The sequence below is a fragment of the Rana temporaria genome, chromosome 3, assembly GCF_905171775.1.
Source record: "Rana temporaria chromosome 3, aRanTem1.1, whole genome shotgun sequence".
Classification (NCBI taxonomy): domain Eukaryota; kingdom Metazoa; phylum Chordata; class Amphibia; order Anura; family Ranidae; genus Rana; species Rana temporaria.
This window is the reverse complement of record NC_053491.1, coordinates 103,895,113-103,911,501: the sequence shown is the minus strand read 5'-3', so window position 1 is coordinate 103,911,501 and position 16,389 is coordinate 103,895,113. Positions and strand designations below refer to the sequence as shown.

Genomic DNA, 16,389 nt, shown 5'->3' with positions numbered 1-16,389 from the left:
AAGACACAGTTCATGATTCTGTAATTGTCCCTCTGCCCCACCGCACCAATCCCCCTCCGTGTACTGCCCACATCTGATTTCCCCCCTGTGTGTCAATACCGATCACTCCTGTGTACGTTCAAAACTGTTTTTTACTCTGCTTCAGTTTATGAATGAACAGAAGCCTCTGTATACTATTCAACTTGAGGCTGTGGAGAAAGGAATCGAAGGATCTGTGACCTCAATTCATTTCTCTTTCTCAAAGGTGAGATGTCAGGGGTCTATTTAGACCCCTGATATATCACCTAAGCCTGTTCCCAATGGATTTGAAAAAAAAAATGTAAGTAATAATAAAAAAAAAAAAAGTAAAAAAAGAAATTGTGAAAAAAACAATTAAAAAATGAAGGGCTCTTTCACAGGGGTTCCCTGGCCCACACAGTGTGAATGAGCTGGAACCACCTGTTATTCTATGAGGATGCAGTGGCTGTATGAACACAGCTGCAGGTCCTAATTTGATAAGTGTGCAGGTGTGCCAGCTGCTGCGTCCTCATAGCATATCATAGGCTACCTGAACACAGCAATAGCCACATTAAAGGAAACAAAAACAGATTCCCGCTGTAAAGGACAAGCATCTATGTGAATGAGCCCCAAAACCTAATTTGCACACAGAACTTTATTAACTCAATGCAGTTTTATCTTTTAGATTTAGCAGGAATTGGGTAAGTTATGTTTGGTTCAAGTCCTTTGATATTGATTTTTGTGTATTTTTGGTGAAAATATAGTTTTGAGATTTTCAGGGGCGGGCGTCCTGTCAGGCAGGTTGTTCATGCCCTGTGATTTCTAATGACAGCCCTGGTCTGGCATTTTTTGACATAAAGTCATTCAGGCCACTTTTAGAGCTGCAGGCAGTCCCTAGTTCTCCTAGTTGTTTTTATGGCCCTGCTAGCGTATTTTTTGTTGCCCGCTACTCAGTTGAACTGCCTTTGGAGTTCTTGAAGGTGAAAATATTTTGTGTTCCTCATTAGATGAGAGAGAAAATATAATTTTTGTTTTAGTGCTTGCCATAAAATACTTTTTTTGGAGTCCATTGAGGCACACAGCCACTTGCCGATCGCATTTTCTGCATTACCAGGTAGGGGGCGTGCGCCCACCTGCCTGGCTGTTCTGTGATTCGTCACAACACAGGCATACCACTGGGTCCTGTCCAGTGATTGACCACCGGCAATCAACTCTGATCTTCCCACAACACAGCTTTGTGAGTGTAAACAACACAAAGCTGTGTTCAGTGACAGGGGATCTTGTTGATTTTTCATTCCCTGCTAAGCAACTGTATCCCCAGTAAAATCAGTACACAGTACACACATAGACACTTGTTAGGCACATGTTTAACTTCTTGATTGCCCTAGATGTTAGCCCCTTCCTGCCCAGTGTTATTAGCACTATTCACTGTAATAATGTGGCAGTGGCAGTTAGTTGCCACAAAGTATTGGCTAGTGTCAGATTGCCAGCCGTCCCGCTATAAGTCCCTAATCACCACCATTACTAGTATAGAAAAGTAGAATACATTTTGGCTAAAATGTATTAAGAGATTTTATTATAATTTTTTTATGGGATATATTTTTTATCCCAAGTAAAAAATATATATATTTTTTTTAAATTGTCATTTTTATTTTTGTTTATATAATCAAATAAATAAAAACCCAGAGGTTACCAAAAGAAAGCTCTATTTGTGTGAAAAAAATTATATAAATTTAGTTTGTGTAGTGTTGCATGACCATGCAATTGTCAGTTAAAAATGGCCTGGTCATGAAGGGGTAAAACCTTCCGGAGCTGAAGTGGTTAATCATGCTCTCGATATTGCTTTCTACAAAACTGAGATATGCTGAAAGTAGGAGAGATTATTCTAGGCTGGCCTGCAGTTTGTTTTTTTTGTTTGCTAGTGTCGATTCCTTATGTAGGCAGCAGTATAACCCAAAAGTGAAAGACTCCCTGTGTCCCTCAATGGACTCCAAGTAAAGAATTTTACAGTGAGTACAAAAATCGTATTTTCCATACAAACATAGTACACATAAATCAGATGAAAGAGAATGAGAACCAGAAATGTGAGGATTCCTCTTTCTGTATTCACAAAATGGGGAACAACAACCTCTGCTGCTCTTGTCTGTCTTTGGACCAGTCTCTTGTACATACTTACTTTTAGCAGTAGCACGTTTGCCTAAAATACTATTGCTTTTTTTTTTAGTTTATTAGGCAAATGTTTAAGCATAGCTGCTTTTGTTGCAACTTTTCTAAAACTGTTAAAGGGAATCTGTATTGAGAGAAATGCGGTGGCTGTCATTGCTGTATCAGTGTATTCAGTGCTGGGAAAAAAAAGAAGCAAATTAGGAAAGTATTGAAGCCAGACGCAGCCATGCAAATAGCATTTTCATAGGGAGGCAGCCTTTTTTCTCTATATGGGTTTTCTTTAATGCCAGAAAATTATCAACAATAAACTTTTTTTAATTACCCTGCAGTTCTCAAAGGAAATTCTCCCTGGGTCCAGATGTTTGATGTGCAGTTTTTGGGTTCAGTGGAGGTTCCACATCATCAAGGCAATGGTATCTTATGTGCAGCTATGCAGAAGGTAAGACCCTTTTATACCGAAGGCATCTTTCAGACAATCCTGAAGTGATTGTAAACAATCACCTTGTAAAACAACTCATTCAGTTTAAAATAGAAATGAAAGGCAAAACATTAGTATAAATATATAAAAAAAAACATTCTAAAAACTTTTTTTATAATTGATCGCATTCCCTCTGTTCTCAGCTGCATAAGAGCTAGGGGAGGAGAAACAGCAGAACACTGAGCTTTCCAGTAAAAGGCTGTGCAAGAAGTGTGTGTCAGGACAAGTCTGATCATTGGAGGAGAACAGGCTGAGTTCCCAGCTAGAGAATGGACCATGATGTGTTCTCCTGCTTAGACCCCTTTCACACTGGGGCTTTTTTAGGCACTTTAAAAAAGCACCTGTAAAGCGCCTGAAAGAAGCCTCATCTGCAATCCCAATGTGAAAGCCCAAACTCTTTCACACTGAGGCGCTCGCTGCGTTGGCAGGCCGTAAAAAAAAGTCCTGCAAGCAGATTCTTTGCAGCGCTTTAGGAGCAGTGAATACATTGCTCCTAAAGTGCCCCTTTCCATTGAGGCGCTTTTTCTAACGCCAAAGCGCCTGAAAAATGCTGCAGTGTGAAAGGGGTCTTAGCATTTTTCGGGAGCTGGCAGTGTGAAAGGGCTCTGAAAGCACTCGGGCTTTCACATTGGGGTTGCAGATGCGGCTTCTTTCAGGCGCTTTACATGTGATTTTTTTAACGCCAAAGCGACTGAAAAATGCCCCAGTGTGAAAGGGGTCTTAGTGTGGTCAGTTTGTAATAGGTAAACAGAGGGGCTGGCAGGAACACCAGGGATTTCACACAAAGGAAGCAATACAAAGAGAACAGGATACTTTTTATACAAGTACATAGTACAGCAGACACATATCAGGAATATGAAATGTTGGGTTTCTATACTCTCTAAATACACGATGAATAGGAGCTCCTTATTTGCAAAACAGGATAAAACTATTACTTTTAGGATGATTATCCTCATTACGGAAGCCTTAATTTCTGTGGCATGCACTAATACACAGATAGAGTCCAATAGTGCAGCGCTCCAGTGAATAAAAAATTATAATAATATGAATATAAAAGTCCAAATAAGTATGATCATCAATGAAGTTGAAATAACGGACCTCCACCAAAGCTTCAGTGTGCAGACAAAGAAACACACCACACCCTTGTGCAATCAGTCTGCTTACCAGAAAGACATCATTATGGGCATGAAAATCAAATGATGCATAGGTCAGTGGCAGTCTCAGGCCCCGTACACACGACCAGTTTCCTCGGCAGAATTCAGCTTCCGACCGAGTTTCTGGCTGAATTCTGCCGAGAAACCCGGCCGTGTGTACACTTTCGGCCGAGGAAGCCGACGAGGACCTCGGCATGTTCTCTATTTCCTCGTTGTTCTATGGGAGCTCTCGGCCCGCCGAGCTCCTCGGCGGCTTCAGGGCTGAACTGGCCGAGGAACTCGATGTGTTTGGCACGTCGAGTTCCTCGGCCGTGTGTACGGGGCCTCACTCCAAACAGGATGTATGGATGAAAATGATGGTCCACAAACAGTGTCAAAGGTAAAGGACGTCCAGAACTCACAAGGACCCCAAATTCTACATTGCGTTCATCAGCAGGAGTGTAACCAAAAATTCAGAGAGGAAACAGCAATAGTGAAGCCCGTAGGTAAAAGAAACACGCAGTTTATTGTATGGTACTTACAGGAACAAACAGGCATCAAAACATATAAGAACTCCGCGGCTCATAGCTTACTTGTATCGGCCAGCCTAACATGTTCTCTGATGATATCCACATAGGATGAAACATGTTAGGCTGGCCGATACAAGTACGCAATGAGCCGCAGAGTTGTTATATGTTTTGTTGCCTGTTTGTTCCTGTAAGTACCATACAATAAACTGCGTGTTGCTTTTACCTACGGGCTTCACTATTGCTGTTTCCTCGCTGCATTTTTGGTTACACACACTCCAGCTGATGAACGCAATGTAGACTTTTGGGTCCTTGTGAGTTCTGGACGTCCTTTACCTTTGACGCTGTTTGTGGACCATCATTTTCAGCCATACATCCTGTTTGGAGTGAGACTGCCACTGACCTATGCATCATTTGATTTTCATGCCCATAATGATGTCTTTCTGGTAGGCAGACTGATTGCACAAGGGTGTGGTGTGTTTCTTTGTCTGCACACTGAAGCTTTGGTGGAGGCCCTTTATTTCAACTTCATTGATGATCATACTTATTTGGACTTTTATATTCATATTATTATTATTATAATTTTTTATTTACTGGAGCACTGCACTATTGGACTCTATTATTTTTGTTTGCTTTATCTACAAACTGTGCTAGCCGCTTTGTACTAATACTATCGTGTTTCTAGTTAGCGCAGATATCTGTTCACCCTGTTTTTTTCCCTAATACACAGATGATAGCAAAGTATACTGCATGATGGTACTAGGACAGAGTGAAATGAGAGGCTGAATATTGATTAAATGGCTATGTTTGCTTTTTAGAACACGTTACACCCGTATTTAGAGTGTAACATGTAACAATGTAATGTAAACATGTAATAATACACTTTATTCCCTGTGCATTTATTATTTTTTCCATAAAAGTGAACTTATCCATTAATACCTGCTTCCACTGTATGAAGTGATTGTTAAGGTTTAAAATACCAGCAACTGTGATGAACTGCTGTGTGCTATTTCTTATTGTACAATTAGATTGCAACTGCAAGGAAACTGACAGTACACCTGCGACCGCCAGCCAGCTGTGAACTGGAGATTTCCCCGCGTGGTGTAAAACTCATCCTAAGAGGAAATGACAGGCCAGAGGTAAACATTTTTTTTTTTTTTACATTTGAAACAACGTTAATATTCAAATATTGACTTAGAGGTTAGGGTTATAGAAACTTTATTCCCTTATTGTGCCCTATTCTTGCAATTTGAATCGTTTCTGAGGACACCTCAAATGAACTGGAAGGCCACCATAGATGGTTACAGTTCCAAATGAGCGTATTTTGGAGATGTTGCGGAGGTTGAGGTGGCAAGATTTGGACAGTGATTTGACGTGGGGTTGAAAGGATAGTTCAGAGTCCAGGATTACATATTGGCATGTGAGAATGGGCTGATAGTTGTGCCATCAATCTTGACAGAGAGGGAAAAACTTGGAGCTCAGTTTTGTATAGAATGAGTTTTAGGAAGTGGTGTGACATTCAGTTCGATATGTCTTTTAGTAAATTAGTGATACACGAGGAGACTGAAGGCATGAGCTGAGGGGTAGAGAGATACATTTGGATGTAATCAGGGTAGAGATGGTATTGGAAACCATTGGAGGCTATCAGCTGACCAAGGAGGTGTAGATCAAGAATAAGAGAGGTCCAAGAACAGAACCTTGGGGGACCCCGACAGAGAAAGGAAGAGGAGAGGAGGAAGTAGAATTGTAAGTTTGGATAGGTAGGATAAGAACCAGTGAAGAGTAGAGTCATGGGGACCAAAGGCGTTGAGTCTTTCAAAAAAGAGGGGGTGTTCAACCACATCAAAGGCATCAGAAAGGTCCAGGAGTAGGAGTACAGAATAGTGTCCATTGGCTTTGGTCATTAGTAGATTGTTTCTGAATTTTAGGAGAGCAGTTTCTGTGGATTGTTTAGGGCGAAATCCACACTGAAGGGGATCGAGAAAGCTATTCTCGGTGAAGTGGTTGCTCAGTTGGTTGTAGACCAAACGTTCAAGGGGTTTGGATAAAGAGGGAAGCAGGGAGATGAGGCGTAGGTTGTTAAGATTGGTGGAGTCCAGTTCAAGCTTTTTAGGTATGGGGGGTGTCTAGTGCATGTTTTAGAGAGTTGAAGAAGATGCCAGAAGAGAGGTAGAGATTGAAGATGTGAGAGAGTGTAGGAAAGAGGCAGAGGGTGAACGTAGCATTTGTGAAGAAACAGAGTCCAGGGGGCAGGTGGTTAGCTGGACGTTAGAAAGAAGTTTAGCAACCTCATCTATAGTGGTGGGGTTGAATGAGGGAAGTAATGATTGTACCTGTAGACATGGAGTGTTAAGTGGAGAAGGTATCTGTACAGTGGAGACCTCCTCACAAATTGTATCAATCTTATGTTTGAAATGATTGGCAATCTCCATGGCAGTGAGTGAGTTAGTGGGTGGAGGCAGTGGAGGATGAAGTAGAGAGTTAAAGGTAGAGAAGAGTTGACGGGGACAGGATGATAAGTTCCAGCCATAAAATCCTTGGCATGCCTTGGATTTAATTGCTTTGGGAAAATTGTTAAATTGTTGGGATTAGTTCTACTTTAACATTACAATACTATGTATAGTAAATATGCATTGCACACTTGGCTTTATGGGGTATTATAGTAACTAATACGAGAGCAATAATTCTAGCCCTAGACCTACTCTGTAGCTCAAAAAATGCAACCTGTAGAATTTTTTAAACGTCGCCTATTGAGATTTTGAAGGGTAAAAGTTTGACGCCATGCCACGAGCGGGCGCAATTTTTAAGCATGACATGTTGGGTATCATTTTATCCCAACATGTCATTATCTTTCACAATATATAAAAAAAATTGTATTGCAATGACTGCCATTTTATTCTCTAGGGTGTTAGAAAAAAATATATATATAATGTTTGGGGGTTTTAAGTAATTTTCTAGCAAAAAAAACTGTTTTAGTCTCGTAAACACCGAATCTGAAAAACAGGCTCGGTAATCAAGTGGTTAAAACTCAACATTATGTTATGCTACGGCACTGACCCCTATTTAGCCAATTTAACACTTTTAGAACAAGTTGAGAGATGCAAACAATTGCAAAGAATATTTTCAATTGGAAATGAAGGGACTAGCTGTCATTTCAAGTTACTTTACAACTGATTGTCAAGATCGTTTGTCTTATAATATGGTTCTGATTTGTTATTCTGCAGGATGAGCGCTGCAGTCATTTCTTCCAGATGAAGAATATTTCCTTTTGTGGTTGTCATCCACGTAACAGCTGGTGAGAAATTACATGATTTTAGGAACTGGGATATGTGCACCTCTTAGCAGATTACATTTGGGCAAATGTTAGTTATAGGCAAAAGCATGGTCAGTGTTTTTCTTTTCACAAATAAAATAACTAAAGGCAAACAGTCATAACAAAATGACAATTCATGGGAGTTGTTTGTCTCATTTTATTTTTATATTGGTTAATTATTTCTTGGTTTTTAGGTGCTTGTCTGTTTTTAAATTATTTTATTTAACTTTTAGCAAGCAGAATATTATGAAGATAATTGCAGTTCATCTGTTTGCAGAATTTATATTGGAAAGCTAGGGGCTACCCCTATGTAATAAAATAAAAAAATATATTTCTACAAAAAATTTAGGGGGGGAAAGACATATTCATATGTATGAATACAAGCAATCTTTTTAAAATAGTTTTTTGCTGGTAGTATGCTGTCTTCAGATGATGTTGAGGGCACATCCTCTAGTTAATCCTCTACGTGTTTCGTGTTAACAACCGCTTCTTCGGAAGTAGTTAATTATTATCATCTAGGTCAGTGATGGCGAACCTTGGCACCCCAGATGTTTTGGAACTACATTTCCCATAATGCTCAACTACACTGCAGATTGCATGAGCATCATGGGAAATGTAGTTCCAAAACTTCTGGGGTGCCAAGGTTCCCCATCACTGATCTAGGGTAGAGACGATAAATCATAATAACAGCCTTTTGCAAATGATGTAATATTCAGTATTGCCAAAATAGAAAGGGGGAAAACATTTTTTTTTATTATGGCCATTGTGTTGCTTAACCAGGGTAACCAGCAGCCAGTGACAGCAGCAACGCTAAAGGCACTCGAGGGTGCTCCCCCACGGCGGGCACGGAGGGGGGGGGGGGCGACTGCAACCGCAGGCACACGTTTCTATAAGTCAAAAAACGGTTGTATATTATAAGCAGCACATATCTCTTGGTGTAGAAACTGGGAGTCTTAAGGAAAGAAAGGGGGAAAGGGGGGAAAAGGGAGGGAGAGAGGAGAAGAAAGAAGGGTGGCGGGGAGGTTGGGTGGGGGGAAAAAAGAGGGAACCAGGAATGGAGAGGAGGGAAACAAAGGAAAGAAAGGGGGGGCGGGGCAGAGAGTTAAAAAGTAGAGGGAAGGGGAAGGAAAACAGAAAAAGGTAGAGGGAAAAGAAAAGGGAGGAAGGGGAGAAGACGGAAAACGTAAAAGAACAGGAAAATGAACTAGAGAGCAAATAGACTTATTGCTTTTATTTATACATATGGATATGTGTCTTTCCCCTTTTTAACATATTTTATATAAATAAAATGTACATTATTTAATTACATTTGTTGTTACCTCCTGGGTAACGAGAGTCCATTTCCTTCTTTTATGCTGGGGGCACAATAGGGGCCCCTAGCTTTCCAATATTGCTATCACTGGGATGATTGCACCCTTACACTCAGTAATATTTTAGTTATCTCGAGGCACACTTTTTATGTATGTGATATTTACATATTTTTAACCTGTTGTTCATTTGCTGTTACAGCTACTTTGGCTTCATAACAAAACATCCAGTCCTCAATCGATTTGCGTGCCATGTCTTTGTTTCCCAGGATTCAATGCGACGTGTAGCCGAATGTGTGGGGTGAGTTTAATACAGAATGACAGACTGAGTAAACATGTAGTGTTTACTACTAATTTACTGCTGATAATTTTTACCATAATGTGGACTGATCACAATAATGACCATGTTTTCCATTACCATTGCTTACAGGATTGCATGTGTTTGTGCAGATGACAGGATACACTAGCCAATTAGTGATAATTACAATTTGCCACTGCTGCAGACACAGTAATCTACTGATGGATTGCACTGAATTTTGGCATTAGATTGAGCTCCTGCCGGTACACATATAGGGCCTGTTTATAAAGGATAGCAAAATAATTTATTTAAATTCACCTAATTCTTCCACAATTGAATGTGAATTTGGAAATGATTGACTAGAGAGATGTGATATTAAAGTTTAGTATAAACAATGATGAAAAATACAGATTGTTGAAAAGGTAAAAAGTTCCTTCTTCAAGTGACACTAAACGTTTGTGTGTTTTTTTTTGGCAAACTTACCTCCACTGTGCAGTTTGTTTTGCGCAGCATGGCCCCCGATCCTCCTGTTCTGGAGTCCCACGGCGGCCCTCGTGGCTCCTCCCCGCATTAGATAACCCCCTCTGGGAAGCTCTCTTCTGAGGGGGTTACCTTGTGGGCACGCTCCTGAGTCATACTCTCTGCGTCCATAGATGTTAGGTGTATGACTCGGCCCCGTCCCCCAGAGCCTTCGCCATTGGATTTGATTGCTGCTATCGATCTAGCCAATCAAAGCCAGGACGTCGGGGACGTGCCCACGGAAATTTGGGGCTCAGTTAAGTAAATTGGGGGGGCCGGACACTACATAGGATGCATTAAGGTGAAAAAACACGTAGGTTTACAACCCCTTTCATAATTGATCTGCTAAAAATAATAGATTTCCTTCGTTTTGAGACAAAAAAATTACATTTTTGGCAAAGAAAAAAAAACTGAAAGTCTAAACTAGTAAATTGTCTCTACAGTATACATTTGCTCAAATATTATCTTTGTTAATAACATGGCATTGGTTAGCTGAAGCTGCTTTATAAATAGGTGCTACTTATAAAACAGATATTTTACTACAAAACAGATGTTAAAAATGCAGTTTTATTTATGACATCTATGAATAGCACATCTCAGAGACTTCAGTTGCCAGATAAAAACTGTGTCTTTTCTTTGATGTTTGATAAGTGCCACAATCAGAATGTGAGATGTGTGTGATCACCGCTATTCCTTTTTTTCCTCTTTCTAGACGAGCTTTCCAAGAATTCTACCAGGAACACGTGGAGTTCAGTTGCCCCACAGAAGATATTTACTTGGAGTAACCAAGGGGTTGTAGATATTAAGGGTGGGATTCTTGGGGTATAAATATATAAACAAATCTCAATGTCATCGTCACCCAGCCAGGACACCAGAGGCAATGAGCCTGCATGATCCCTGACATCCCCCAGCCACAGAACTATATCATTTCATCGGTACAGGATATCTCACATTAACCCCTTTCCTACAGCAAACTGCAGAGAAACTCCTGTAACCCTTCTATTCCTTCTCACTTTACTCCCCCACCTGCTGTAAATTTGCTAGCACTCTGCATTAACTCCTGACCAAGTTTGCAGTGCCTCTCAGAATAATCCCTTTCTTGCTTCAGGCAGTAGAGCATGTTGGGTTAACAACTTCCTTAATCTATCATGCAGAGCGTCTAAACAGGACAGCTCATATATTATAGACTGGGGAGCATTGAGTTAAGGCTTTTGGACTCCAGACCAGCAGAGTACCTGAAATGACCCACATTCCTTGCTGCACACTTCACTTTATCTAATGCCTCGCTGCAGATCAGCGGAAAGTTTGATGTTGGCTTCCTTTCTAGAGCACACCTTGAGAGCATGTATATGAACCTCTACAGAGCTTCTTAAGCAGTCCCCCTGGTAATGTGCAGATGTGTCTTTTTTAAACATACACAATTGGACAAAACTGCAGCTCATTACTCTAACCCTCCTACATTTTCTGATATGTGGGTAAATGGTTTTGGCAGTAGGCCGAGGCTCATCTCCTTTATCTACTCCACGCGTATCTCTTTCCCATAAAAGCAAGCACATCCTAGTCATTTCTGCTTCCCATAGCTAAACTCTGTTGTTTCGTAAATGTAACTTAAATCTCATTCTTGTGCAGCCAACCAACCTCCCAAATGCCCTCTGGTGGCTTTATGATCTGGAGGACAGAGGCAGCTCTCCTTGATGATGGGGTAGAAGACTATTTATGAAATGATCAATTTCTTGCTCATGACTTTTAAACTTGTTAATGATGCTGAGAGTAACAGCGTCTGCCATTACAGTGTATTCTGTGCTGTTACAGTCGTGTGTGATAGCTGGTGTATTTGAAAAGAAAAGCATTATTTTAGTTGTCATTTGAGATGAGGCATATTGAGCTTTTTGGAGGAGCCCAGCTTCCGTTAGTTATGATCAGCGTAGCATTTGATAACTGTCTCCCTCACATGCTAGTGATCAGCAGCTATCTGCTTTGTTCCTCCCATTTGTGTATCAGAACCTACCTGTTGTCTCCTACTGTTGTTCTGACACTGACCTTTCTATGCCAAATCTGCAGTGAAGGGGTTAATGGCATGAAGATTCAGACTGTACAGCATGAAGATAATGTAGACACTATAGAGACTATACCCTCACTATATCAACAGGTGATGCGCTCGAGTGGATGCTACGGAAAATCCTATAAAATCATAACATGAATATCATGGAAAAACATTCATGGAATAGGTTTGTTGTTAAGGGAGAATCAACATTTTCTTTATGTAAAATAATTATGAACTCGCTGAGGTATTTTGTGTAGGAACATTTTATCTGACGAGGTAAAATCCTAGGTCAAGTGTTTGCATAGAGAGTCCGTATCTGCAGTGTTGACTCATGTGAAATGCTCAGAACAGAACACACATATCTACATAGCATCAAATGAAGAGGACCTCACTTACAAAAAGTGTCTGAAAATAAGAACTGTTGTTGTTATGCACAGTCACCAATATTATTCGATCTTTCAAGGCCTCTTTATAAAGACGTTGGAGACTAAATCAGGTTTAACAGGCCGGCACACTACAAGAAAGTTATTATTATTTTACAGGTTTTATATAGCGCCAACAGTTTGCACGGTGCTTTACAATATGAGGGCAGACAGTACAGTTACAATACAATTCAATACAGGAGGAATCAGAGGGCCCTGCTCGTTAGAGCTTAAAATCTAGAAGGGAGGGTCAAGTGAAACAAAAGGTAATAACTGTGGGGGATGATCTGATGGAAAAACTAGACATATAGTTGTTAGATTTCGGAGGGAGGGTTTGTAGGGATCGTCTAAAAGCTAATAGAGTAGGAGATAATCGTACAGATTGGGGTAACAAGTTCCATAGGATTGGAGAGGCTCTGGAAAAGTCCTGGAGACGAGCATTGGAGGAGGTGACGTGGGAGCTAGAGAGCAGGAGGCCTTGAGAGAACAATTAGGTTGGTATTTTGAGACTAGGCTAGTGATGTAGCTGGGGATAAGTTGTGGATGACTTTGTAAGTAGTTGTCAGTATTTTAAATTGAATTCAAAGTGGCTTTCAATTGTTGGTACAGAACATTTTGGGAAAAGTTTAAAAAAGAATCAAAACCGAATCTAACTAGTGATAGGTTTGTATTAGAAGTGATGGAGTATACCACCGTACCACAAGTGCTGAACAAATGAATGGAAGTAATAAACCTTCTGGTCTATTCTGAAAGGGGAAATAAAAGGGGGCAAAAAGCAGCAATTAACAATTTGAAATCAAGTGAAACTCTACTCTCCCAATCAACATTGATTTTTTTTAAACCCCATGCTGCTAGGATTAGTAAATAGATAGGAAAGTATATCATATTTACTTGTTTTATTTATTTTTTCTATATTTCTTTAGTTACTTCCTAGTTTCTTGCCTATGCAAACAATGTCATACATCCCAGGAGTCTTCAGAAGGGGTAGAGAGGAGGAGGGGTTTTCTCTCCTGCATGTATGCTTGAGCTAAGGGCGGGATGAATTTCAGGAAGTGAAGGCCCATACTCAAGATGGCCTTGGCCAGAAATGCTGGGTGGTGTTCTTCAATGTGATTTCTCAACAAAATAAAGCATGGAGACATGGATGGTTGGGGGCGTTTGCTTAGAATATTAAAAATGAATTAAATAGTGTTTTTGGTTTGTCGTGCTCAGATGCAGTGAAGATCTGCTTTAATAAATAGGACCCAAGATTTTTCCTGATATTGGCAATCAGAAAGCTAACATTGGATAGGTGGCTTTAGGCAACACAGTTTTTATGGAATATTTTTTTTAAATGAGGTCTATGTTCTTGTTAGGAAATCCCGAGGATCTGCACTGTCTAGAACCCAAAGACTGAATTTGTCAGCTGCAGAGGAAAGGCATGACATTCGATTGCACTTGATAATGGGATATATCTTTTTCATGTCATGGCTCATTTATTTTCCTTTCAGCATACAATAAAAAATGAGCTGCATTTCTGGTGTTTAATGTTTTGTGAGTGAATGGTACAAAATGCACATTACATGGAATCATGTTGACACACAAATATGCACAATATTCACACACGAGCGTCAATCTTAAGGAAAAGATCTCATCAGCAACTGAGCATGCATGCTGTATATGCTTGGCTCTCTAAAAAGACAAAGAATACCGTACATAACATATCTGTGAAGTGCCTGGAGGGACATGATAGTCACCATTTGGCTGTCATCTTTAAAGCGGTCCTCCACCCTAAAGTGGAGTCCCGCTGATCGGAACCCTCCCCCCCTCCGGTGTCACTTTTGACACCTTTCAGGGGGGAGGGGGGTGCAGACACCTGTCTAAAGACAGGTATTTGCACCCACTTCCGGCCACACGATACGGGCGAAAGACGGGCATTCCGTCACATCCCGTCTGTCGCCCGTTGTGTGCTGGGAACACTCGGCTCCCAGCACACAGCGTGTGAGCCAATCGGCGGGCGCAGCGCGACTCGCGCATGCGCCGTAGGGAACCGGGCAGTGAAGCCGCAGCGCTTCACTTCCTGGTTCCCTCAGCGTGGATGGCGGGGGGAGCAGCAGAGTGACGAGCGATCGCTCGTGCTCTGCTGCGATCGGCGCTGGACTCCAGGACAGGTAAGTGTCCTAATATTAAAAGTCAGCAGCTGCAGTATTTGTAGCTGCTGACTTTTAATATTTTGTTCCCGTGGCACATCCGCTTTAAGGTTTGACAGTTGTAATGTTCCAAAAGTATTTCTTGGCTTCCACAACATGCTTCCTTCTGATGCTACTAGATTTGTCACCTGCTGCAATTCCAACATACTGTTTGAATGAAAGAGCATATGTGACCTATGTCACTGCAAGATGGCCAGAGGGAGATGTCATGCTGCAAAGATAACAGAAGCATCAGTACATCTGCTGCTTTGTGCACTGGGTGGATGCCAGGACCTCAGGGCAAACAGACCATTCGAGTTACCAAAGGTTCTAATAGTGGGCCCCACGCCTAAGTGGCTGCTGAAACCTACTGAGCATAAGCAGAATATAGGAAAAGTTCATTTAAAAAATGCTTCCATGATATAATCTAAATGATGCCCTTGTAACTATGATAGATGGTCATCCCTGCATACTCTATTCTAACACGTAAAGTGCCGGCATTAATTTAGTCACAATTAGGTGTATTCAAGAATCTGAACATTTTAACTTTAGTTATTATATGTTTGCAGCTTTGAGGCCCCATACACACGAGAGGATTTATCCGCAGATACGGTCCAGCGGACCGTATCCGCGGATAAATCCTCTCGAGGATTTCAGAAGATTTCTATGCGATGGCGTGTACACACCATAGAATCTATCCGCTGAAACCCATTTGATGGGATTTATCTGCGGATAGATTCTATGGTGTGTATGGGGCCTAACTTTGAAAGATTTATATGTATCTCTTCATTTGTTATTTAAAAATATATATATATATATTTAGTGGTATGCGACATACATTGAAAGGTTACAGAATATGAGGTACAAACAAAGTAGCATCTATATGAATGATAGTTAGTTGTGTCTGAACTAAAGGTAAGTACCCTGGGGGTAATGTCACGGGAATAGCTCTGCAGGTGTGTAAGGTACCTATACACCTAGCAGGTGGGGGACTAGAGCTTTGCAATGACGAGCCAATTATACAATAACGATTCAATAGAGTTCAGGTCCGATGCCCTTGAAAAATACGTTTATCCCTTTCTTTGACTTTAAAGCGGAGTTCCATCCAAAAGTGGAACTTCTGCTTATTTGTCTCCTCCCCCCCGTCAGGTGCCACATTTGGCACCTCTCAGGGAGGAGGGGGGGACAGGGACCTGTTTTTGACAGGTACACTGTCCCCACTTCCGTCAGACCTCGCCGCATCGAGGTACGCCATAAGTCTGGCCCCCTCCTCATTTCTCTGCCGCCGGACCAATCGCAATGCGTAGCGCACTTCGCGCATGTGCAGTAGGGAACCGGGCGTGAAGCCCAAAAGGCTGCACTGTCGGGTTCCCTTACCGGCAATGGCGGCGTCTGCACCCGTAGGCCAATCCGAAGATCGGCTGCAGTGCCGACAATGTGGGTTAAGTGTCCATATATTAAAAGTCAGCAGCTGTAGTATTTTTCGTGGGGTGGGCGGACCTCCGCTTTAATAAGGTTGGATAAGGAAGGCCCTTTCAGCTAAGGGTCAGAGGTGAGAGACACACTAAAGTCAGTTGCTGACCTATTAGCTCCCTGAATTCATGCTGATAAATCACGCCATCTTTCTATTACTAATTAAGCATATAATAGCATCAAGCAGAGAATAATGTAGCTGCCACATTCCAGCGAGTCAGCAGAACATCAACCAGGTGGGCAAAAGAACATTTTTTTAGACTTGAGATGACCTCTCACCTCTAAATTTCAGGACCCAGAGCCATTCTCAGACATCATAAGGGTTTATATACATGAGATTTCCTGGGGTGCATTTGTAAACATATTCCCAGCGCATGACAATAAAAAAAAAAAGAATGGTTCCCTATAAATGCAATTCACACAATCGTGTTGTATTTGCCCAGCAATGAAAACAAGTACAGCAGGCACTACTATTCTTCAGCGCAGTGCAATGTAATGCGTACAAATGCACTCAAAACACATGTGAACGCACGTAACCTAATTC

General features: G+C 41.3%; 1 protein-coding gene across 1 annotated transcript in view; it reads left to right on the top strand.

The window, feature by feature from the left end:
- Window positions 1-11,922, top strand: part of MAPK8IP2 (mitogen-activated protein kinase 8 interacting protein 2) — an 84,758-nt gene extending 72,836 nt beyond the window's left edge. The window contains exons 8-12 of the mRNA XM_040343147.1: window positions 2,493-2,602; window positions 5,330-5,440; window positions 7,526-7,596; window positions 9,124-9,222; window positions 10,451-11,922. Of these exons, the coding sequence (XP_040199081.1) occupies window positions 2,493-2,602; window positions 5,330-5,440; window positions 7,526-7,596; window positions 9,124-9,222; window positions 10,451-10,523 (464 nt within the window). The 3' untranslated portion in view covers window positions 10,524-11,922. The remainder of the gene's footprint in view (window positions 1-2,492; window positions 2,603-5,329; window positions 5,441-7,525; window positions 7,597-9,123; window positions 9,223-10,450) is intronic.
- The last annotated feature ends 4,467 nt before the right edge of the window (window positions 11,923-16,389 follow it).